The sequence below is a fragment of the Hemitrygon akajei genome, chromosome 3, assembly GCF_048418815.1.
Source record: "Hemitrygon akajei chromosome 3, sHemAka1.3, whole genome shotgun sequence".
Classification (NCBI taxonomy): Eukaryota; Metazoa; Chordata; class Chondrichthyes; order Myliobatiformes; family Dasyatidae; genus Hemitrygon; species Hemitrygon akajei.
In genome coordinates this window covers 203,164,859-203,191,499 of record NC_133126.1, presented here as the reverse complement: position 1 = coordinate 203,191,499, position 26,641 = coordinate 203,164,859, and the positions used below count along the sequence as shown (strand labels likewise).

General features: G+C 43.8%; 1 protein-coding gene across 1 annotated transcript; it reads left to right on the top strand.

The window, feature by feature from the left end:
* Window positions 1-17,263: 17,263 nt before the first annotated feature.
* Window positions 17,264-24,225, top strand: LOC140724675 (scavenger receptor cysteine-rich type 1 protein M130-like). The gene is made up of 5 exons (XM_073039100.1): window positions 17,264-17,549; window positions 21,203-21,517; window positions 22,644-22,958; window positions 23,032-23,106; window positions 24,161-24,225. Exons 1-5 carry the CDS (start codon window positions 17,264-17,266, stop codon window positions 24,223-24,225), a joined length of 1,056 nt encoding a protein of 351 aa, XP_072895201.1.
* The last annotated feature ends 2,416 nt before the right edge of the window (window positions 24,226-26,641 follow it).

Below are 26,641 nucleotides of genomic sequence, written 5' to 3'. Positions count from 1 at the left end.
GTAATCCAGGCTACTGTGGTAAGTGAGGGAGGAGATTACTGAGCTTCTGGCAATGATCTTTGCATTGTCAATGAAGACGAGGAAGGTTCCGGAGGATTGGAGGATTTTGGATGTTGTTCCCTTATTCAAGAAAAAGAGTAGAGATAGCCCAGAAATTAAATAGACCAGTCAGTCTTACTTCAGAGGTTAGTCAGTTGCTGGAGAAGATTCTGAGAGGCACGATTTATGCACATTGGAAGAGGCGTAGTATGATTAGGAATAGTCGACGTGGCTTTGTCAAAGGTAGGTCGTGCCTTACGAGCCTGTCTGGATTTTTTCCAGGATGTCGCTAAGCACGTTGATGACGGTAGAGCAGTTGAAATGCTGTATATGGATTTTAGCAATGCATTTTTATACGGCACCCTATGTAAGACTTATCGGAAAAGTAAGGAAGCATGGGATCCAAGGGGATATTGCTTTGTGGATCCAGAACTGGCTTGGCCACTAAGGCAAAGAGTGGTTGTTCATAGAATTATAGAAAACCTACAGCACAATACAGGCCCTTCGGCCCACAAAATTGTGCCGAACGTGTCCCTACCTTAGAAATTACTAGGCTTACCTATAGCCCTCTATTTTTCTAAGCTCCATGTATCTATCCAAAAGTTTCTTAAAACACCCTATCGTATCCGCCTCCACCACCTTTGCCGGCAAACCATTTCACGCACTCACCACTATCTGAGTAGAACACTTAACCCTGACTCTCGTCTGTACGTACTCCCCACCACCTTGTCCTCTTGTGTCCTCTTGTGGCACCATTTCAACCCTGGGAAAAAAGACACCGACTATCTACACGATCAACTCCTCTCAACATCTTATACACATCTATCAGTTCACCTCTCATCCTCCGTCGCTCCAGGGAGAAAAGGCCGAGTTCACTCAAGCTATCCTGAAAAGGCATGCTCCCAATGCAGGCAACATCTTTGTAAATCTCCTCTGCACCCTTGCTATGGCTTTCTCATTATACCTGTAGTGAGGCGACCAGAACTGAGCGCAGTACTCCAAGTGGGGTCTGAACAGTGTCCTATATAGCTGCAACATTACCTCTTGAATGCTAAATTCAATTGCACGATTGATGAATGACAATACACCATGCGCCTTGTTAACCACAGTGTCAATCTGCGCAGCTCCTTTGAGTGTCCTATGGACTCGGACACCAAGAACCCTCTGATCCTCCACACTGCCTAGAGTCTTACCATTAATACCAAATTATGCCATCATATTTGACCTACTAAAATGAAACACTTCACAGTTATATGGATTGAACTCCATCTGTCACTTCTCAGCCTAGTTTTGCATCTTATCAATGTCCCATTGTAAGATCTGACAGCCCTCCATAATACCCTCAACACCTCCAACATTTGTGTAATCGGCAAACTTACTAACCCATTCAATCCACTTCTTCAGCCATGTCATTTATAAATTCCACTAAGAGGAGGATTCCAAGAATAGTTCCCTAAAGCACACCTTTGGACACTGGCCTCCATGCGGATTATGACTGATTAAGACTTTCTACAAGTTTGTGAAGAGCAAGAGGATAAGACGACAACAGGATCTATCAAATGTGACAGAGGTAAACAGTGTATGGAACCAGAGGAAATACTTAATGATGTACTTAATGAGAACTTAATTTCAGTATTCACTATGGAAAAGGGTCTTAGTGACTGTTGTGATGATTTGCAGCAGACTGGAAAACTTGAGCATGTAGATATTAAGAAAGAGGATGTGCTGGAGTTTTTGGAAAACATCAAGTTGGATTAGTCGCCGGCTACTGTGGGAGACAGGAAAGGAGATTGCTGAGGCTCTGGCAATGATCTTGCATGTTGCAAGTGGCAGATGGAGGACAACCCAGTTAAGTGTGAGGTGGTTCATTTTGATAGATCAAATATGATGGCAGAATATAGCATTGATGTTAAGACCTTTGACAGTCTGGAGGATCAGAGGAATCTTGGGGTCCGAGTCCATAGGACACTCAAAGCTGCTACACAGGATGACTCTCTGGTTAAGACGGCATATGGTGCATTGTCCTTCTTCAATCGTAGGATTGTGTTTAAGAGCAAAGAGGTAATATTGCAACTATATAGGATCCTGGTCAGACTCAACTTAGTGCTCTGTGCTGAATTCTCTTCGCTTCACTATAAGAAGGACCTGCAAACTATAGAAAGGGTGCAGAGGAGATTTACAAGTATGTTGCTGGGATTGGGGAAAATGCTTTATGAGAATAGATTGAGAGAAATCGGCCTTTTCTTTTCCTTGGAGCGACAGAGGATCAGAGAGGACTTGATAGTGGTGTACAACATAATTAGAGCCATTGATTGTGTATATTGTCAGAGGCTTTTCTCCAGGGCTGAAATGGCAAGCACGAGAGGGAATACTTTTCCAGTGCTTGGCGGTAGGTACAGAGGAAATGTCAGGGTCTTTTAATAGTCTCCTGGGTGAGTAGATCGAGCTTAGGAATAGAGAGGGCTATGGATACAGCCTAGGTAGTTCTAATGCAGGGATGTGTTCGGCACAGCTTTGTAGGCCGAAGGGCCTGTTTTACGCTGTATGTTTTTTTTATGTTTCTATATTACTAAGGCCAGGAACTGGGGTTGAGGAGGAAATAGAGAAAATGTTCAAACATGATTGAATGACGGAGCAGTCCCGATGATCCACATGGGCCATAGTCTGACATACTTGTATTTGACTGGAGTAAATTAAGTTGCAGTGGCATGCGAGCAGAATTTTGCTCCTATGTCTTACAGTCTTATAATCTTTGGTCTTCCATCTTGTATAGTGGTTTCTTGTAATCTTGTAATAGTAACTGTACTCTCTTCTCTTCTCTTCCTTTACACACTACACTTCTGACACACTGGATCATTAACAGTGAGGACTGAAGCAAAATCTTTATTCCGTTCAACTGCTAACACATTGTCCCTCGTAATTATTTATCCAGAATAATTTTATTGTCCGTTCTCTCCTCAGTCCTTTCATTCCGGTCCATTCCCCTGCCCCCCCCCCCGATATATTACGTTAAACCCTCCCCAGCTCCAACAAACCAGACAGCGAAAATATTGATTCATCTCGCGTTCAGTGCAACCAATCCCGTTTGTACAGCACATCGAGAAGTGATTCCAAAGATCCCAGAATCTGAAGCCATGTCCCTGGACCTGCTTCTCAACCAGGCATTTATCTGCCAAATCATCCTCTTTCTATCTTCGCCAGCTCATATCCATTACACTAAGAGGTAGCGTATCCCCATTGAGATCATCTGCCATTTCTTAGTTACCCATTAATGCTTCACCAACATCATTTCCAGTGGTACAATATCAACTTTTAACTCAGTTTTACACTTTATATAACTGATAAAAAAGAAACACGGAAATATAGAAAACTTGCAGCACAATGCAGGCCCTTCAACCCACACCGTTGTGCTGATCATGTCCCTACCCTAGAAATTACTCGGCTTACCTATAGCCCTCTAATTTTCTAACTTGCATCCACCTATACAAATATTTCGCTAAATAACCTATCCTATACTTCTCCAACAACTTTGCCGGCAGCACACCCCACGCACTCACCACTCTGGGTAAAAATACTTACCCCTGACATCTCCTCTATAACCACCCAGAAGCACCGTAAACAGGGGTCCTCTTGAGTCAACCATTTCAGCCCTGGAAAAAAGCCTCTGACTATCTATACGAACAACGCCTTTCAACATCTTATACACGTCTATCATGTCACATCTCATCCTCCATCCCAACAAGGAGAAAAGGCCGAGTTCACTCAACTTATCCTCATAAGAGATTCCCCAATCCGGGCAACGTCCTTGTAAATCTCCTATGCACCCTTTCTATGGCTTCCACATCCTTATTGTAGTGAGGCGACCAAAACTGAGCACAATACTTCAAGTGGGGCCTGACCAAGGTCCAACATAGCTGAAACATTACCTCTCGGCTCCTAAATTCAATTTTACGATTGATGAAGGTCAATACACTGTACGCCTGGTTAACCACTGAGTCAACCTGCGCAGCTGCTTTGAGTGTCCTATGGGCTCGGACACCAAGATCCCTTTGATCCTCTACACTGCCAAGAGTCTTACCATTAATACTATATTTTGCCATCATATTTGACCTACCAAAATGTAGCACTTCACACTTATCTGGGTTGAACTCCATCAGCCACTTCTCAAACCAGTTTTGCATTCTATCAATGTCCCGCTATAACCTCTGACAACGCTCCACATTATCCATAACACTCCAACCTTAGTGTCATCAGCAAACTTACTAACATATTCCTCTACTTCCTCATCCAGGTAATTTATAAAAATCACGAAGTGTAGCGGTCCCAGAACAGATTCCTGAGGCAATCCACTGGTCACCGACCTCCATGCAGTATATGACCCGTCTCTAACCACTCTTTACCTTCTGTGGGCAAGCCAGTTCTCGATTCACAAAGTAATTCCACCCTGGATCCCATGTCTCCTTACTTTCCCAATAAGTCTTGCATGGGGTATCTTATCAAGTGCCTTGCTGAAAGCCTTATACATTGCATCTACCCCACTTCCTTCATCAACATATTCAGTCACATCCTCAGAAAATTCAATCAGGCCCGTAAGGCATAACTTCACCTTAGCAAAGCCGTGCTGACTATTCCTAATCGTATTATACCTCTCCAAATGTTCATAAATCCTGCCTCTCGGGATCTTGTCCATCAACGTAAAAAACACTGAGGTAAGACTCACGTCGATAATTTCCTGTTCTATCTCTGGTCCCTTTCTTGAATAAAGGAGCAGCATTCGCAACCATCCAATCCTCTGGAAACTCTCCCGTCCGGATTGATGATACAAAGACAATCGCCAGAGGTTCAGCAATCTGCTCCATTTGCTCCCACAGTAAACTGGGGTACATTTCATCCGGGCCCGGCGACTTATCCAACTTGATACTTTCCACAGGATCCAGCATATTCCCTTCCTTAATATCCACATGCTTTTCAGTATGCTACAAGTCGTTGCATACACGGTGGTCAGCAGCACAGGGGCGCCGCAGGGAACCGTACTCTCTCCGGTCCTGTTCACCCTGTACACATCAGACTTCCAATATAACTCGGAGTCCTGCCATGTGCAGAAGTTCGCTGATGACACGGCCATAGTGGGGTGTGTCAGGAATGGACAGGAGGAGGAGTATAGGAAACTGATACAGGACTTTGTGATATGGTGCAACTCAAACTACCTGCGTCTCAATATCACCAAGACCAAGGAGATGGTGGTGGACTTTAGGAGATCTAGGCCTCATATGGAGCCAGTGATCATTAATGGAGAATGTGTGGAGCAGGTTAAGACCTACAAGTATCTGGGAGTACAGTTAGACGGGAAGCTAGACTGGACTGCCAACACAGATGCCTTGTGCAGGAAGGCACAGAGTCGACTGTACTTCCTTAGAAGGTTGGCGTCATTCAATGTCTGTAGTGAGATGCTGAAGATGTTCTATAGGTCAGTTGTGGAGAGCGCCCTCTTCTTTGTGGTGGCGTGTTGGGGCGGAAGCATTAAGAAGAGGGACGCCTCACGTCTTAATAAGCTGGTAAGGAAGGCGGGCTCTGTCGTGGGCAAAGTACTGGAGAGTTTAACATCGGTAGCTGAGCGAAGGGCGCTGAGTAGGCTACGGTCAATTATGGATAACTCTGAACATCCTCTACATAGCACCATCCAGAGACAGAGAAGCAGTTTCAGCGACAGGTTACTATCGATGCAATGCTCCTCAGACAGGATGAAGAGGTCAATACTCCCCAATGCCATTAGGCTTTACAATTCTACCGCCAGGACTTAAGAACTTTTTAAAAGCTATTATTAATGCTTTTTGAGATAGTGATTTAGATGTATATCATATTTTTTACTGAGTTAAGTATTGTATGTAATTAGTTTTGCTACAACAAGTGTATGGGACATTGGAAAAAAGTTGAATTTCCCCATGGGGATGAATAAAGTATCTATCTATCTATCTATCTATCTATCTATCTATCTATCTATCTATCTATCTATCTATCTATCTATCTATCTATCTATCTATCTATCTATCTATCTATCATTATCACCAATGAATACTGAGGTAAAGTGTTCATTAAATATCTCTGCTATTTCCTCCGGTGCCATACACACTTTCCCACAGTCGCATTTGATAGGTCCCATTCTTTCACGTCTTATCCGCCTGCTCTTCATATACTTGTACAATACCTTGAAGTTTTCCATAACCATTCCCGCCAAGGCCTTCTCACGGCACCTTCTCGCTCTCCTGCTATCCTTCTTAAGCTCCTCCCTGTTAGCATTATAATCTTCCAGATCTCTACCTAGCTCTCTGAACCTTTTGTAGGCTTTTTAATTTTCTTCTCCTTCTTGTGTACACCACGGTTCCCTATCTCATTGAAACGGACCTACACACATCTTCACACTAATATTCCATGAACATTTGCCACATTACTTCCGTACCTTTCCTTGAGAACATCCGCTTCCAACTTAAAAATCCAATTTTCTGCTAAAGAGCCTCATAATTCCCCTTACTCCAAATATATAATCATATAACCATTTAACAATCACAACATGGATACAGGCCATCTCGGTCCATTTAGTCCGTGCCGAACTCTTACTCTCACCAATCCCACCAACCTGCACTTAGCCCATAACCCTCTATTCCTTTCCTGTCCTTATATCTATTCAACTTCTTTTTAAATGGCAATATCGAACCTGCCTCTACCACTTCTACCTGAAGCTCGTTTCACACAGCTAGCACACTCTGAGTGAAAAAGATCCACCCTCGTGTCACCCCGAAGCTTTTGCCTCTTAACTCTGAACTCATGTCCTCTTGTTTGAATCTCACCTATTCTAAATGGGAAAAAAAGACTAACCACGTCAACTCTATCTATCTCCCTTATAATTTTAAATACCTCTATCAATTCCCCCCTCAAACTCCTATGCTCCAAAGTGTAAAGAGCTAACTTGATCAACTTTACTTTGTAACTTAGGTGCTGAAACCCAGGTAACATTCTAGTGAATCTCCTCTGTACTCTGTCTATTTTGTTGACATCTTTCCGATAATTCAATGACCAGAACTGTACACAATACTCCAAATTTGGCCTCACCTATGTCTTGTACAATTTTAACATGACATCCAGACTCAACACTCTGATTTATAAAGGCGGGTATAACAAAAGATTTCTTCACTACGCTATCCTCCTTCAGGAATTTATGCACCATTATTCCTTGATCACTCTGTCCTACTGCATTCATCCATGCCCTACAATTTACCATGTATGTTCTATTTTGATTATTCCTACCGAAATATAGCACCTCATACTTATCAGCATTAAACTTCATCTGCCATCTTTCAGCCCACTCTTCTAACTCGCTTAAATCTCTCTGCAAGCTTTAAAAGCCTACTTCATTATCTACCACCTCACCATCTGCACTAGCACTCTGGTTTGCCTCCCGATGCAAATCTAGTTTAAACGCCCCGAAGCGGCGCTAGCTAACCTACCCGCAAGGATATAAATCTCATTCCAGTTCAGGTGCAAACTGTCCGGTCGGAACAGGTCCCACTTTCCCTGGAACAAAGCCCAATTGTCCAGAAACATGAAGCCCTCCATCCTGCACCATATCCTTAGCCGGGTACTTATCTGCATTATCTTCCTATTTCTAGCCTCGCTAGCACGTGGCACGGGCAGCAATCCTCAGATTGTAACCCTGGAAGTCCGGTCCTTCAACTTGGCACCTAACTCCCTACACACTCTTTACAGAACCTCTTCTTTCTTCCTAACCACGTCATCGGTCCCTATATGGACCACAACATCGGTTTGCTCACCTTCTGCCTGAGAATACTTTTGTATCCTTTATATTATTGGCTCATATGACCTCATATTGCAACCTTCACCTTCTTATTGATTTTGTTTTTGTTGCCTTTTGTTAGATCTTCCAGATCATCTATCTTCCCACTGATCTCCGCTACCTTATATACCGGTTTCCTGGCTTTCATGCAGTCCTTGACATCCACGGTTGCTTACCCCGGCCATTTGAGAACTATCCGGCGCTTTGTGATCGATTTCCAGAAACTTCAACCATCTCTGCTCTGCCGCCAACCAACAGTATCCTTCTCCAATCCATCTACTCTCTTTTGCTTCGGCCGATTCCTTTATTTCATTGCGACACATACATATGACTTTTGTTACTCTCCATCAAATTGCAGTATTAGATATGAATCGAATCATATTATGATCACAGCATCTCAAGGATTATTCATATTAAGCTCCCTAAAATTTCGGGGTTATTGCACAGCAGCAAATCTAAGACAGCCTTTCAGTGAGTGACCTGAAGCACAAATTGCTCTGAAACGCTATTTCTTGGGCATTGAACAAGTCCCTTCTCTTGCAATGCGACAGCAATCTTATTTTCCCAATCCGCTTGTACATTGAAATCCCTGCTAACAAATGTGTGATTGCCCTTATTGCGTGCAGTGTCCCGCTCCCTTTGCAACCTCAAACCGCATCTTGCTTATTATTTTGTGTCTATATATGGTTACCATATTCTTTTATTTTTTACACTTACTGTTTCTTAACTCCAGTCCCAAAGATTCAATATTCGATGACCCTATGTCAATAAAGATATAATTCCATCCCTTACCAACAACGCCACTCCAGCGCCTATGGCATTCTACCTATCCCTTTGGTACAAAGTATATTATTTGATGTTATGATCCCAGACATGGACCTGTTTCAGACACGACTCAGCGATGCTGACAATGTCATGCCGACCGATCTTTAACTGCGCCACGAGTACGTCCACTTTATTGCGAATTCTACACGCATTTAAATACTGCATTTTCAGTCATCCATTCATTACCCTTTGGAATATTGCTTCTGCGGTGCAATCTACATCATTGCTCTGTCTGCATTTGCACACAATCCATACATATATGTTGCATCCATTATCCGCTTGTAAAACTTATATATGCTTCACTAATAGAACAGTACAGCATATTACAGGCCCTCCGGCCAACAATATTGTGCCGTCACTGAAACCCTGCCTCCCATATAACCCCCACCTTACGTTCCTCCATATAGCTGTATAGTCGTCTGTTAATCTTCACTAGTGTATCTACCTCCAGCACAGACTCAGGCAGTGCATATCACGCACCAACCACTCTCTGAGTGAAAAACCTTCCTCTAATATCCCCATTGAACTGCCCTCCCCTTACCTTAAAGCTATGTCCTCTTATACTGAGCAGTGGTGCCCTGGGGAAGAGGCGCTGGCTATCCACTCTGTCTATTCCTTTTAGTATCTTGTACACCTCTATCATTTCTCCTCTCATCCTCCTTCTCTCCAAAGAGTAATGTCCTAGCTCCCTTAATCAATGAACAAAATCTATACACTCTAAACACGGCAGCATCCTGGTAAATCTCCTCTGTACCTTTTCCAATGCTTCCACATACTTCCTATAGTGAGGCGACCAGAACTGGACACAGTACTACAAGTGTTGGCTAACCAGAGTTTCATAGAGCTGCATAATTACATCGCGTCTCTTCAACTCTATCCCTCGACTTACAAAAGCTAGCACCCCATAAGCTTTCTTAACTACCCTATCTACTTGTGAGGCAACTTTCTGGGATCTATGGACATGTACCTCCAGATCCTCTGCTCCTCCACACTACCAAGTATCCTCCAATTTATTTCGTACTCTGCCTTGGAGTCTGTGCTTCCAAAGTGTACCACCTCACATTTCTCCCGGTTGAACTCCAGCTGCCACTTCTTAGACGACTTCTGCATCCTATCAATATCTTTCTGCAATCTTCGACAATCCTCTACACTATCTACAACCACCACCAACCTTTGTGTCGTCTGCAAACTTGCCAACCCACCCTTCAAACCCCACATCCAGGTCGTTAATGAAAATCACAAAAAGTGGAGGTCCCAGAACAGATCCTTGTGGGCCACCACTAGTCACAACCATCCAATCTGAATGCACTCCCTCCACCACGACGCTTTGCTTTCTGCAGGTAAGCCAATTCTGAATCTACCTGGCAACAGTACCCTGGATCACATGCCTTCTGACTTTCTGAATAAGCCTACCGTGTGGAGCCTTGTCAAATGCCTTACTAAAATCCATGTAGTTCACATCCACTGCACTACCCTCATCTATATAAGTGGTCACCTCCTCGAAGAACTCTATCCGGCTTGTTAGACACTATCTGCCCTTCACAAACCCAGGCTGACTGTCCCTGATCAGACCATGATTCTCTAAATGCCCACAGATCCTATCACTAATAGTTTTCCCACCACAGACGTAAGGCTCACTGGTCTATATTTACCCGGATTATCCCAACTAACTTTTTTGAGCAAGGGGACAGAATTCGCCTCCCTCCGGACCTCCGGTACCATTCCTGTGGACAACGAGGACATAAAGATCCTAGCCAGAGGCTCAGCAATCACTTCCCTGGCCTCGTGGAGCAGCCTGGGGATTGTTCCTACAGGCCCCAGGGACTTATCCGCCCTAATGTATTTTAACAACTCCAACACCTCCTCTCCCTTAATGCTCCAGAATATCATCCTCACTCATATTGCCCTTACCGTCATCCAGTTCCCCCTCATTGGTGAATACAGAAGAGATGTATTCATTGAGGAACTCGCTCATTTCCACAGCCTCCAGGCACATCTTCGCACTCCTACTTTCACTCTTGTCATCCTTTTGTTCTTCACAAAATCGAAGAATAGCTTGGGGTTTTTCCTTTACCCTACTCGCCAAGGCCTTCCCATGCCCCATTCTTACTCTTCTGAGCCCTTTCTTAAGCTCTTTTTTTGCTACCCTATATTCCTCAATAGACCCATCTGATCCTTGCTTCCTAAACCTCATGTATGCTGCCTTCTTCCATCCGACTAGATTTTCCAACTCACTTGTCACCCATGGTTCATTCACCATTCCATTCTTTATCTTCCTCACCGGGAAGAATTTATACCTAACATCCTGCAAGAGATCCTTAAACATCGACCACATGTCCAGAGAACATCTCCCTGCAAAAATATCATCCCAATTCACACCCGCAAGTTCTAGCCTTATAGCTTCATAATTTGCCCTTCCCCTATTAATAATTATCCTTTCCTCTCTGATTATATCCTTTTCCATTATAATACTAAATGCCAGGGACCGGTGATCACTGTCTCCCAGATGCTCACCCACTGACAGATCTGTGACCTGACCCAGTTCGGTACCTAATACTAGATCTAGTATAGCATTCCCCCTAATCAGCATGTCAACACACTGTGACAGGAATCTGTCCTGGACACACTGAACAAACTTTGTCCCATCTAAACCCTTGGAACTAATCAGTTGCCAATCGATATTAGTGAAATTAAAGGCACGCATGATAACAACCCTGTTAGTTGTGCACCTTTCCAATATCTGCCTCCCAATCTGCTCCACGGTATCTCTGCTGCTATGGGGGGGTCTACGGAATACCCGCAGTAGAGTAACTTCTCCTTTCCTGTTCCTGACTTCAACTTATACTGACTCAAAAGAGGATCCAGCTACATTGCTCACACTTTCTATAGCTGTAATAGTGTCCCTGACCACTAATGCCACCCCTCCGCCCCTTTTTCACTACTCTCTATCCCTGTTAAAGCACTGAAATCCAGAAATATTGAGAATCCATTCCAGCCATGGCGCCAGCCAAGTCTGTGTAATGATCATTACATCACAATTCCATGTATGTATCCAAGCTCTCAGTTCATCACCTTTGTTCCTGATGCTACTTGCATTGAAGTACGCACACTTTAGCCCTTCTACCTTACTACCTTTATTCTGCTTCTCTTTCCTCAAAGCCTCTCTATATGTCAGATCTAGCTTTACTTCACGCACTTCTTTCACTGCTCTATCGCTCCGGATCCCATCCTCCTTGCAAATTAGTTTAACCCCTCCCGAACCATGCTAGTTAACCTACCTGCAAGGATATCGCTCCCCCTCGAGTTCAGGTGCAACCCATCCAATCTGTACAGGTCCCACCTTCCTCAGAAGAGCTCCCAATGATCCAAAATTCTAAAACACTGCCCCCTGCACCAACTCCTCAGTCACGCATTCAACTGCCATCTTATCCAATTATTACCATCACTATCACGTAGCACTGGCAGCAATCCTGAGAACGCCATCCTTGAAGTCTTGATCTTCAGCCTTCTGCCTAGTTCCCGAAACTCACACTTCAGGACCTCATCCCTCTTCCTGCCTATGTCATTGTTACCAACAAGTATCACGACTTCTGGTTGCTTTCCCTGTCGTACCAGGATGTCGTGCACTCGGTCAGAGACATCCCGGAACCTGACACCCGGTATGCAACAAACCATGCAGGTGTCCTTCTTACGTCCACGAAATCTCCTGTCTGCTCCCGTGACTGTGGAGTCTCTAATGACGACATCTCTCCTCTTCTCCGTCCCATTCTTCTGCACCACAGGGTCAGACTCAGTGCCAGAGGCTATGCCACCCTGGTTCACACCTGGTCGGTCGTCCTCGCCAACAGTATCCAGGACGGTAAACTTATGATTCAGGGGAATTGCTACAGGGATGCTCTACACTACCTGCATGCTCTCCTTCGCTTTCCCCCCTCTGACTGTCACCCAACTAGCTGCTTCCGGTAGCCTAGGTGTGACGACCTCCCTGTAGCTCACATTTATGACTGCCTCATTTTCCCTTGTGAGTCGAATGTCATCCAGCTGTTGCTCCAGATTCTTCACACGGTCTTCCAAGTCGCCCAGCGGCATGCACTTCTGGCAGATGTGACACTGTGGTAGAGGGGAGTTCCCCCAAGGCTGCCACATCTCATAGGAGAGGCACATCACCGTCTCAGGAGTCATGTAAAGACTAACTGGGAACCAGCTCGTCCTCCGCCTATTCTCGTCGAAGCCTCTCGAGTCAAAGCCTCAAACCTCCACTAATTCACTGGCCAATTCACTCATTGGCCGCTTTCGACAGCATAAAACATGTCCAGCAAGCGTGATCACAGATAATTTCGGTTGGAAAACGTTATTTAATCTCGTTAAATCTGCTCAACATAGCACATTTTACTGAAGATCTTTTACCTTGTGCCTATAATCCGCAGGACACAGAAAGCCCAGACTGGTTGATGGCTACGACAACTGTTCTGGAAGACTAGAAATACAGCATGGAGAGACTTGGGGAACGGTGTGTGATTCGCATTTCGATTTGCAGGACGCGCTTGTGGTGTGCAGTTCGTTGAAATGCGGCGACGCGACATTAGTCATCGGAGGGGCATATTTTGGAGAGGGCAGTGCTCCCATGTGGCAGGATTCCTATGAATGTCAAGGCAATGAGACCTTTTTATGGGATTGTGCTGCCACGCGAAGGAATGAACCCAGTTGTTCACGTAAAAGGGCTGTCAGCGTCATTTGTTCAGGTAGGTGCTTCATTCGTTTGTTTTTAACCTGGATTTAGGTGGCGGTAACAGGCAACAGCAAGAGTAGAATCGCTTATATATGCAGCATAGCATGTGAACTTTTTGACAAATCAAAATATGAGCTTGGATCTTTAAACCATAATATTTGTAAAGGGAATAATTTACACATCAAAATATACAGGCTGCAAAATCATTCTTTTGTGTAGTGTATAAAAATAAAAAAAGTGTAATCTATTACCTTGAAACGGTTAATTCGATCGGTGGAGAAATTTGAGTCTTTGGAGTTGCACAATCGTTTTGTCCAAAAGCAATGGAATTCAAAGCAATAACATCGCACCTGTAGCACTGGTCGTCTACCATTCTCGTTCACCTGACGAAAATTAACCTCATATCAAATATCTTCCATTTCAGACTGATTTGCTGTTCTGTGCGATGTTTAAAACACCTGTTATATTAGCTTTTCTGGAAGTTCTCCTCACTTATTAACGTACATTGTTTGTTTGATTGCACTATCATTTTGTGCAGCATAAAGGCTTTAATTTTCAGGACCCTCTGAGTTACTTATCCCCAGCAATCCTTTCTCACCAGTCCTTTACCATTCCCACCCACCTGGATTCACCTGTCACCTTCTCGGCTGTACTATGTGCCTCCCTCCCACCTCTTCATTCTAGTATCTTTGTTTCCAGACCTGATGGAGGGTCTCGGACCGAAGCGTCGACGTCAAATTTTTACTCCATTCTATAAATTCTGCTGAGTTCTCCAGCACATTGTCAGTGTTGCAATGGTGATCTGGCTTCTCACATTTCATTCCCCTCGAGGTACAGGAGATGCAATGTTTTCCCGATTCGAAAGAAATTCCCCCTACAAATAAAGTAGCCCATGGCTGGTCGCAAAATAGCTTATACTACACTCGTGTATGGACTGATAATTAGATAGTTAACTGAACACAAAACTGCCAAATACAGTTTAACGAGATTTTTATTTTTATTATGGTAGGATTTACGTGAACTCAGAGTTCCACCGCCCAGAAGCTCGCATAATTACTATTAATATTGGCCTAATCCCAGACAGTGACCAATTAGCGTAATGACCTGTAGGTATTGGAGTGGGGGAACACACTGGAACACGCGACGGAAAACCACGCACTCACAAATGTCTAACAGACAGCACCGGAATCGAGTTCTGAACTCCGTAATTTTTCTCGCTGTAATAACTTTACGCTAACCGCGCTGCTACCGTAGAGGCCACATATGGGATATAATGGGACATTGACATACACTGATGAAGATTTGGCATTACCGCTAAACAACTTTCGTTTGCGTTCAGACATTAGTGACCTCTCGTGTTTGTGTTTTCCTTTCACTGTACTTCTCTGATGACTAAATGCGGTTTTACATTTATCTTCTTTGTATTCAGATTACATAAGCGATTCAATTGCAACTAATTAACATTGGCAACATTTCAGAAGCTGGCTTGCTGAGGATTTTCGGGATTATCTGATTCTAATCCAGTTTTAGCGGTAGTTGAACAGTTTTGAAATTTATCTATTTAGAAACTACCACCTGGAGCGCTCTAAGTCCCGTTCTTCATAATATTCAGGCTACTCTGCACATTGCATCATGAACTGTCTTGTTCACCTTTCTCCTGTATTTCACAGTATCATCTTTTGCTTACATTTGCGCTGTAGTATGTTGTTTTTCATGAATGCATTCGAGAAGTGCAAGACTTATTTGAGGTTGAACTCATCTAAAGACGATGTAGAAATATTAGTTCTGAAGTTCGTTCATTATTGTTTAAAATCATTTCTATTGGTGATTGGATGTGTGGAGGTATTCAGCAGCTTTACGTCTTGGGGGAAGTAACTGCTTTTGAGTCGGCTTCCTCTGGCCTGGATGCTACGTCACCCTCTCCCTGACGGGGGCATCAAAAACAGTCAACGAGCAGGACAGGTGGAGCATGCTATTTTTAGAACCATAGAACCATAGAACATTACAGCAGAGAAATAGGCTGCGCCGTACCATTTTTCTGCCCAGTCCCACTGACCTGCACCTGGTCCATATCCCTACAAACTCTTCTCATTCATATACCTTTACAAGTTTTTCTTAAATGTCAGAAGTGAGCCTGCATTCACCACTTCAACTGGCAGCTCATTCCACACTCCCACCACTCTCTGTGTGAAGAAGCAACCCCCCCATGTTCCCTTTAAACTTTTCCCCCTTCACCCTTAACCCATGACCTCTGTTTTTTTTTCTCCCAGGCTTCAGTGGAAAAAAGCCTGCTTGAAATCACTCTATCTATACCCATCATAATTTTATACACCTCTATCAAATCACCCCTCATTCTTCTACGCTCCAGGGAATAAAGTCGTAAACTATTCAAGCTTTCTCTGTAACTCTGTTTCTTCATGTCCCGGCAACATCTTTGTAAACATTGCCTGCATTCCTTCAATCTTATTAATCTCCTTCCTGTAATTATCTGATCAAAACTGCACACAATACTCCAAATTCGGTCTTACCAATGTCTTATACAACCTCACCATTACATTCCAAATCTTATACTCAATACTTTGATTTATAAAGGCCAATGTACCAAAAGCTCTCTTTACGACCCTATCTACTTGTGATGCCACTTTTAGGGAATTCTGTATCTACTGCCAGATCCCTCTGTTCTACTGCAGTCATCGTGTCCTACCATTTACCTTGTATGTTCTACCTTGGTTTGACCTTCCGAAGTGCAATACCTCACACTTGTCCGCATTAAACTCCATCTGCCATTTTTCAGGCCATACCTCCAACTGGTCCAAATCCCTCTGAGAACTTGGAAAATATTCGACACTGTCCACTACACCTCCAATCGTTTTATCATCAGCAAATTTATAGATCCAGCTTGTCACTTTATCATCCAGATCATTAATATACATGACAAATAGCAATGGACCCAGCAGTGATCCCTGTGGTGCACCACTAGTTACAGGCCTCCACTCAGAGAAGCAATCCTCCACTACCACTCTCTGGTGTCTTCCATTGAGCCAATGTCTAATCCAATATACTACCTCTCCATGTATACCTAGCGACTGAATTTTCCTAACTAATCTCCCATGCTGGACCTTGTCAAAAGCCTTACTGAAGTCCATGTATACAACATCCACTGCCTTCCCTTCATCCACTTGCAAGGTAACTTCCTCGAAAAACACTAATAGATTGGTTAAACATGACCTACCGAGCCCAAAGCCATGCTGACTTTTTCTAATAAGTCCCTGCGTCCAAATACTTGTAGATCCTATCTCTTAGCATTCCTTCCAATAATTTACCTACTACCGATGTCAAACCTACCGTCCTATAATTTCCCGGCTTACTTTTTGAGCCATTTTTTAAACAATGGAACTACAAGAGCTATCCTCCAATTATCCGGCACGTGACCCGTGGATATTTACATTTTAAATATTTCTGCCAGGGCCCCTGCAATTTCAACACCAGTCTCCTTCACGGTCCGAGGGAATACCCTGTCAGGTCCTGGGCATTTATCTACTCTGATTTGCCTCAAAAGAGCAATCATCTCCTCCTCTTTAATCTGTATAAGTTCCATGATCTCCCTACTTGTTTGCCTTGTTTCCATAGACTCTATTCCAGTTTTCTTAGTAAATACAGATGCAAAAAAATATATATCTTTCCCATTTCTTTTGGTTTCTCTCCCTTTTCTTTTAGTTAAAAAAGTTTGCAGGCTTAAAAAAGTTTGCCATTGTAAAAAAAATCATTGCTTTCCTTGTTACTACACATAAGGTCAAAAAGGGCCGCGACTGGTTGGTGGCATGAACGCCTGTTCAGGTAGAGTGGAAGTGCTCCGGGGAGAAACCTGGGGAACAGTCTGCGATGCTTACTGGGATTTGAAGGACGCGGCCGTCGTCTGCAATCATCTCCATTGTGGAAAAGCCTTATCAGCGCCTGTTGGAGCATTCTTTGGTCAGGGTACCGGAATGATATGGAATGACGTAAACCAATGTCGTGGCAATGAGATGCGTTTGAATGAATGCCTCATTGCATCATGGGGGCAACATCAGTGCACGCACGATCGGGACGCCAGTGTGATCTGCTCTGGTAGGTGATTCACCTTTCAGTAACAAGCATGCCTGAAAACGTATGCGTTTTAGTTTTAAATGTAGAAAAGATTCTTGTTGAAAATCTTCATTTTAAAATTGTACCGATATTCGCACCTCCTCTGTTGGTATGCCAGCGAAGAAAATATTAAATATTGCAAATTGTCATACAGAAATTCAATTCGGCCTCTTAACAACAGAGCGAGATTTCCAGTTTAAAGTTTGGCCAATTCAGTAATTTTTAATTCGTATCAATATATAAATAAAATTGTTTAAAGAACGTTAGTGGGAATTATATTACAGCCACGTGACGTACCGTGATAATTTTTAATTCGAATTTATGAAGTGACAGGTAAAGCATAATAAGGGAAGCTCTGCGCCGTTAATATAAGTACATTGTTGGAAAGAGTTAAAGAAAGGTTGACGCTAAAAACCAAATGAACGTAGCAGGTGAATACGTCTCGATCCTGCAGAATTAATCGTCGTATTATCAATGCCCTAAACAAAATAGCTATGGAGGTAAAGAGCGCATTATGCACTTATGACATGTTCCATGCTTCGAACCAGTTCCAAGAACATCGATATTTGACATACCCCTGCTTTTTTGCTGCATCATTTATTTTATTCATTCGTTAGTTTGGTTTGTTTTTACTCATTTATTAATTTATTTAGAGTTCTGCACGCTTCTGATCCTCTCAGTCACACAACCAGTAATCACTGCTAATTGATAGCCTAATCACAGGACAATCTGCAATGACCAATTTAGCTTCCAACAAATACGTCTTTGGACGATTCGAGGATGCGGGAGAAGAACTGGAGGAAGTGCAAGTGTTCCATAGTCAAAACATACAAACTCCTGAAAGATAATGTCCATATTAAACTGCGAACTCCCATACCCCGAGCTATAATACCGCCGTAATCACCGCTACGCTTCTGTAGCGCATCATATCCCATATAACATAATTCCTAAATAATCCCTGCATTATGCATGTAGCAAGATATCATAATAAGCAACCAAGATGATAAAAGGATCGACACAATCACAGACAAATATTACCCGCACCACCAGGCCGAAATTACTAAAGGGAGGATAATAAATTTAAGATCATTGGATTAATGTATAGGAAGACTATTAGATGTGTTGCTTTCCGAAATCGACTCTATAGAATATTTGCAAACGCTTCTAATTGATTAATTTCGGCCAACGTATACTCCCCAGTTATGTGAACGTTTATTTTTTCACAAATTGCTGAATTGAAACCTTAAAATATATGGATTAAACAATTGTAATTTTACAGAGGACGACTGGCAGTTGCGACTAGCTGGTGGAGAGGGCCGATGCGATGGCCGAGTGGAGGTTTATCACAGACGTGTCTGGGGCAGAGTGACTGATACTCTGTGGGATTTCAAAGAGGCAGATGTGGTATGCAGACAGTTGAACTGCGGCTCCGCAGTAAATATGTACAAGCACTGGAAGTATGGAATTGGGAAAGGAAATGTGTTGATGAGCAATGTCAGTTGCAATGGGAGTGAACCTTACCTTTGGAACTGCAATTTCACGCAGCCAGACAACTTAACTATCGGTGATGACGTTGGCGTATTTTGCTCTGGTAAGAACTTTTAATCCTTCATAAAATTCACAGAGCATTCCGACATTGTACAATGACGATGCATATTACAGTGATTAAGACTATTGCCGATCATCTGACATTGTTGAAAACGTGAAATAAAGCATGAACTTTGGATATTTTAAGTGTTTCCGGAAACACATGGAAAGATATACCAAACTTAACATATAGGGGAAAACTGCATTATTTATCTATTCCTTCATTTATTTATCTATATGTACATCCATCTGTTTGCATATTAAATTTTGTGTTTATTTATCTGTCCGTTTATTTATTTATAGATATAGTGCGGAAAATACACTTTGGGCCCACGATCTGCACCACCCAATGTCTCACTTACAGTACTTAACGCTAGTTGAATCCCAGGACAACTTACAAGGACCAATTAATATCCTAACCATACGACTTTGGACTGTGCGATGAAGCCAGGACCTCCTGCTGAAACACATGTGGTTGCGGGAAGAACATACAAATTTTTGACAGGAAAGATCAGAACAGATCTCTGACCTGAGACGCTCCGATCTCAATAGTGCTGTGCTTATAGCTACATTGCCATGGCCCCTACACTATAAATCGTTTTATCTCCAGCAGCTGCCCCTCAGTCATTTTAAATATCACTACTCAGTCTAATAGACATGCCGCTTAGCTACTCGTCAAACTTCCCACCTTCCCCTTAACCTCTGTCCTCATCTCAGCTCAAAGTGCATGATGCTCTATTCGGAGGATGTGCCCTCTGGTCTGAAAGTTTCCTACTATCGGAGACATGTTCGCCACATCCACTCTATCTTACCCTTTCAATATTCGATGGATATTTATGAATGTACAGCACCCGAAACGCCCACTCCCCATTTTTATGAACTCCAACTAGTTCAGGTCCAGAGCATCCTGGGATCACACTTGTGAATTTCCTCTGGGCTTTCTGCAAAGTTGGTACATCTTTTCTTGTATAAGAGGCACAGAACTGCTCACAATACTCTTTGTGTGGAACAAGTGTCTTAAAAATCCTTAGCATTACATTCGTGCTTTTATATTCTTGTCATCTGGAAATGAATTGCAGCATTTCAGTTTTCTTCCATACAATGGATTCAAACTATTATATAACCTCAAGGAATTCTGAATGAGAGTTCACTGGTCCTTTTGCACCTCCGGTTGTTAATTTTCTACTCGTTTAGAGAATACTGTAAGCCTCTATTCCTTCTATCTCAGTGCATCAACATACTCAGTCCGACCCCGTATTCCATCTTCCACTTCTTTGTCAGTTCTAATCTGACCAAATAATTTAGCAGACTTCTGCTTCCTGAAAACTACCCGCCCCTCAAAAGCTTTGTATTGTCCATAAAGCCATCAATTTGGACATTCGGATCATTAAAAAAATAACGTGAATAGAGAAGGTTCCAACACCGACTCTGTGGAGCACCACCCGGTTATTTTTGTTGCCACATTTTGGGTCCTGCAATTCAGTTAATCTTCTTTCGATGAGAGTATATTTCTTGAAGTATCATGTGTTCTTATTTTGTTTAATGGCTTCCTGTGGCGCACTCTGGAAATCGCGGTAAACTACACCTACGGACTTCGCTTTATATATATATCGCCCGATATTTCCTCAAATAAATCCAACAGAATTGTCATGAGAGCTTTCCCCTTAAAGAAACCATGCTGACTTCTGCCTACTGTATTACTTGCCGTAGAGTACCGCTAAAAATTCTCTTCAGATTTTTAAATATCCTTTCAGATAACTAAGATCCCAAGAGCTACATAGATTTCATTCAGATTCGACATGGTTAAAGTTTACATTATTTTCTGCTGCATACAATGATTTTCTGAATGTGAAGAACGCAATTGGCTGAAGGCACAGCTCTAATGAATCCAAGCTTCAATAACATATCCCTCTTTCTTCTTATCAACAACCAATCTTTTTCGACTGTATATGATGATGCACATGATAACTATCTGCTCAGGCTGCATGATTGGAAGCGTTAATAAAGATGTTTTGAAATCATTTAATTCATATTATTTCGTGTTGCAGATAATATTCCCGTAAGGCTGATGAATGGCGGAAGTCGTTGTGCTGGAAGGGTAGAAGTTTATTACAATGGATCGTGGGGGACCGTATGCGATGACGGGTGGGATTTAACAGATGCTCATGTTGTCTGCAAAGAAATGAATTGTGGATTTGCTGTTAATGCCACTGTTTCCAGTTGGTTTGGCCAAGGTGTAGGCCCTATTTGGATGGATAACCTGAACTGTTCAACGAATAAATCAGCCTTGTGGAAATGTCTGTCGAGAGCATGGGGTGACAACAATTGCATTCACAAAGAAGATGCTGGAGTTATCTGTTCGGGTAAGAAATTACTTCAGACATGCATGGGCTATCACAACAGTTGAAGGCCAAGCTCCGACATGCATGTGAAGAAGAGGACGGGCCATGTTCATCATTGGACTTCATATTATGGTAGCGGAGCAATTGCAGGGTCATAAAATGTACAGTTGTTTATCAGTGAATAAGCCACGCACATTTTTTGACGTTAGGAAATGTCTGCATGTTAATCGATAGTTATATATATACACATATTGGGAGCGAATATTGAACTGGACCCTATCCAGTTTGCCTCAACGGATCACGCTCTTGCGTGAGTGTTTCATGCACAGTAGTTTCATACCCCTAGCCAGCGATTTCAACAGAGTGGCCACATACAAACTTAATCCTTTCTTACCTATGGATAGCCCGTTTTGGGATGAGCCATACTGTACTTACTGTACCTTCCCTTTCAGTTAATTGAAAAAAACAATCCCTTGTACAATTTTGCAGACTCAATGGTGAATACAGAACGAGTCAAAATGTATACAGCAAAGAACAAAGAACAAATCTTATGCATTTAAGGTTTAGGACTTCGATCCTCCTCAATTTTGACATTGACACACTTCTGTAAAACTGCTACTCCTATCGAAATTGAAGTTCATAGAATGTCATCAGGATGCCAACATCTGTTAAGATTACATTTCAAAAGGCTATTTCAGAATCAGAATCAAAATTATGTTCAAAGACTTGGGCATATGTCGTGCATCTTGTTTTTTTGCGTTAAGAGTCCATTGGAATGCTTAAAATATTTTTAAAAAACAAATTACGATAAGACTTATATATGTACATGAATTTATAACTTAACTTCAATGAGTTGTAAAACAAAGAGACAAAAGTGGAAAATAATGAGGTAGAGTATATGGGTTCATTGTCCCTACGGACGTCTGATAGTGCTCGGGAAATAATTGATCCTTAAATATCAAACCTTTGAAACATCATAGCTATCTGCCTTTTTAAATCATATCTTTCGAAGATGTCCTCTATGCTGGGCAAACTATTGTCAAGTGTAGCAGGCAGAGAGAGGGAGAGAGAGAGAGAGAAAGATTGCTTTTATACCCTCCATTATGTTGGAAATTAAGGCAATATGTTTATTATTTTTTTCTTTCAGAACATAGGGACATAAGGTTGTTGAATGGGAAGAATCCCTGCCAGGGCAGACTTGAGGTTTTCTTTAACGGGACATGGGGAACAGTTTGCTCTGATTCATTTGGCATTGAGAATGCCCAAGTCGTTTGCTCCCAGCTCAACTGCAGCTCAGCAATATCAGTCGTAGACAAAGGCACATTTGGAGAGGGGACTGGACCGATCTGGTTGGATGACATTAAATGTCGTTTTGAAGATTCACTTTTATGGCAATGCCCATCTTCAGCTTGGGGCCAACACAACTGCAATCACCAAGAGGATGTCGGGATCATTTGTTCAGGTAATTATCTGCAAACTTAATGACCTGTATTTGGAACATATCACTCCAATGATGATGCCAATTTGTTTTACAGAATTACGGCCGCCGATACACCGAATTGACTGGGTCAAGATGAATAAAGTAGTCGACACATTTCCCGAAGATTACGGTAATTATGTTGTTGTTGTTCGTCCTTCAGAGTGGATGACGACCACGACTTCTGTCATGTGGAGGGTTTGTGACTGTGGGTCCGGAGGTGACCGGTGAGGCCAATCCGGGCCCTGAAAGCTCGCCCACATGTGGGACACATGAGGGTAGGTGCTGCAGTGGAAGTGGAGGTAGTTCGAGCCTTGCGCGCGGCGCGTTTCCTCTGAGACTCTGTGGTGCGTCTGATTTCAGCTGCATACGCTCCTTTAGTGGTCCTGCTCCACCAGGTTGGGCGGTCCAGAGCAAGCGATTCCCAGCTACTGGGATTGATGTTGTGGTCGTTGAGGGACACTTTGAGGCAGTCTTGGAAACGTTTCTTCTGCCATCCAACTGAGCGCTTGCTCTGGCTCAGCTCTCCATACAACAGCTATTTTGGTAGTCGACTGTCAGACATCCAAACGACATGGCCAGCCCATTTGGCTTGGGCTTTCTGTAGGAGGGTGTGGACGCTGTGGGTGCCAGCCGGCTCCAGGACCTCCGTGTCTGGGACTTTGTCCTGCCATCGTACGTGGAGAAGTCTACGGAGGCAGCTCGTGGAAGTGGTTTGAGCTGTTTAGCGTGTCTGCTATAGACAGTCCAGGTCACGCTGGCATAGAGGAGGGTGGTGAGAACCACTGCTCAGTAGACCTTCAGCTTGGTGGTAAGGCTGAGTCCTCTCCGCTCCCATACATTCTCACGGAGTCTCCCAAACGCGGCACTGGCTTTGGCAATTCTGTTGCTGATCTCTGCATCTATGTTCACCGCTCGTTATAGAGTTCTGCCCAGATAAGTAAAGCTGTCGACTGCCAGTAGCTTCTGCCCCTTTACTGTGATGTTTGGTTCCTTGTAAGGCTTTCCGGGTGCGTGCCGGTACATAACACGGATCGTTTTGGTGCTGATTGTAAGTCCAAAGTTGTCACAGACGCGTGAGAAGCAGTCAATTTCTCGCTGCATCTTCTGTTCTGTGCTGGCGTTGAGGGCGCAATCATCAGTGAATAAGAGGTCTCTGACGACAGTCTCCCTTACCTTTGTAACAGCCTGTAGACGCCGGAAGTTGAATAACCCACCGCCAGCCCTGTATCTAACGTGTATACCATCCTGACAATCGCGGAAGGCATCATTCAGCATAGCAGAGAAGACCCTGCTAAAGAGTGTAGGGGCGAGAACGCATCCTTGCTTCAAACCGTTCGTTACTGGGAGGGCTTCTGACTCGTCACCATCATCTAAGACTTTCACCATCATGCCATCGTGGAACTGCCAAACAATCGTGAAGAACCTGCTAGGGCAGCTAAACTTCTCCATTATCTTCCATAAGCCATCTCTGCTGACCGTATCAAATGACTTGGTCAGATCGACGAAGGTCATAAATTGGTCGCTGTGCTGCTCTTGACATTTTTTCTGGAGTTGGCGTGCAGCAAATATCATGTCGACAGTTCCACGCTTTGCACAGAAGCCACACTAGCTTTCTGGGAGGAGACCTTGTTCAAGCTGTTGGAGAAGGCGATTAAGCAGGACGTGAGCCAAGACCTTCCCAGCTATGGACAGGAGGGAGGTGCCTCGGTGATTGTCACAAGACTGGCGGTTGCATTTCCTCTTGTAGATGTGGACTATGCTGGCATATTTCAACTCTTGTGGGACCTTTCCTTCGTTCCACATAGACTGGAAGAGCTCATTCAGCTTCTGCATCATGAATGGGCCTCCGGCTTTGTACACTTCTGAAGGGATTGCATCTGATCCTGGTGCTTTGCTACAAGAAAGTTGCCCGATGGCTTTTCTGACTTCTACTTCTGTGATTTGGGATCGCTCTGGTGCGCTCTGAGCAGTTGGTGTTTCTCCGACAACAGTGCATATATCTCCTCTTCGTTCTCATCGATCCATTCTGTATGTCTACGGATTTCTGGTCTGAGGTGTTCGAGAGCGGTAGAGTAGACTGCATCTCTGAAAGCCGTCCACTGCTCTTCAATGCTGGTGTGGTCATCCTGGGGTGTGTCAAGCAGCCTGCAATCTAGGTCTTCACGAAATTCTTCTGCAACTACGCTGCTCTTCAGCTTGGAGACATCGAGCCTCTTTGCAGTCTTCTAACCTTGGGGTCTTCTCACATGCAGGATGCGAAGTTTAAACTTGGAAACTATGAGTCGATAATTCGTCCAGCAGTCAGCACTACACATGGCCTTTGTCACTGTCACGTCTTGCCAGCCCCTCTTTCTGGTGATGACATAGTCGATCAGATGCCAGTGCCTAGAGCGTGGATGAATCCAAGATGTCTTGTTACGGGTAGTGAGGCGGAATAGGGTGTTCGTGATGACAAGGTCATGCGTAGCGCATGTCTTGAGGAACAGCAGACCATTGCTGTTACACTTGCCAATACCATGTCTTCCAAGAATCCCTTCCCAGGTCCGGTAATCTGTCCCCACTCTGGCGCTAAAATCCCCAAGGACAATAAACTTCTCTGACTGTGGGACTGCTGCTATGAGGGCGTCAAGTTCTTCATAGAACTTATATTTGATGTTATCTTGGTTGGTCATTGTTGGGGCATATGCGCTGATCAGCGTTGCACTCCTCTTATTGCCAAGTGGGAGCCGAAGCGTCATCAGGCGATCTTTGATGCACTCTGGAATCTTGGCAATTTTAGGAGCCGGGTGGGATCGGAAGACAAATCCAACACCAGCCTCTCGTCGTTCAGTGCTGCTGCGACCGCTCCAGGAGAAGGTGTACTCACCACCACGCTCTGTAAGCTGGCCCTTGTCCGCTAGGCGTGTTTCGTTGAGTGCTACAATGTCCACGTTATAGCGGGCTAGTTCTTTGGCGACCAGTGTTGCTCTTCTTTCTAGTCTGACAGCCTTGGTGATGTCAAGCAGATTTCGCAAGTTCCACGTACTAAGGTTGAGCACCTTCACTTTCGTTTTCTTTGTAGTTCGACCGCTGAGTGGGATTCCCGCCAGCCGCGGTGTGCTGGCCAGGGTAAGATGAAACAGGCTATGTTTGCGGCACCTTTTCCAGCCCCTTCGTCCATGGAAGTGAGCAGAGCAATTCCTAAAGAGCACTGCTCAAACACCCGGAGGCTACCGAGCTCCACTGCTGCTTCATTCCAGCGGAAAACGACCCAATGTTTTGGGCTGCATGTGTGCGGGTTTGTAATTACAGCTTTCAGTGCATCCACACCTGCTACTTCGCCACTCCCCCATCGCCACAGCACTTGAAGTTTTTTAGCGGTATGTGTTTGGAGTCGTGACTTGCGCTTGACTTGGATTAAAGTGAGGGAGAGTTGCGCAAATCGTCAGCCTAACTCTCTCGTCCCGACCTATCTGTATCCAGTTGCAAGAGGGAGTCGAGACGGCTGGAGCTAAGTCGGGATGCAGTGGATGGCCAGCAGTTTCCTACGTGTTTCACTGTGCCCTGATTGCGCTCCACAACGCTTTGCTGGGTCCGCCTTTCTACTCATTGGACCGCCAAGTGGTGGTCTCCTCCACGTAGTCCGCCGAATTCAGTCTTCGCATGCGTAGGTAGACAAGCCCTAA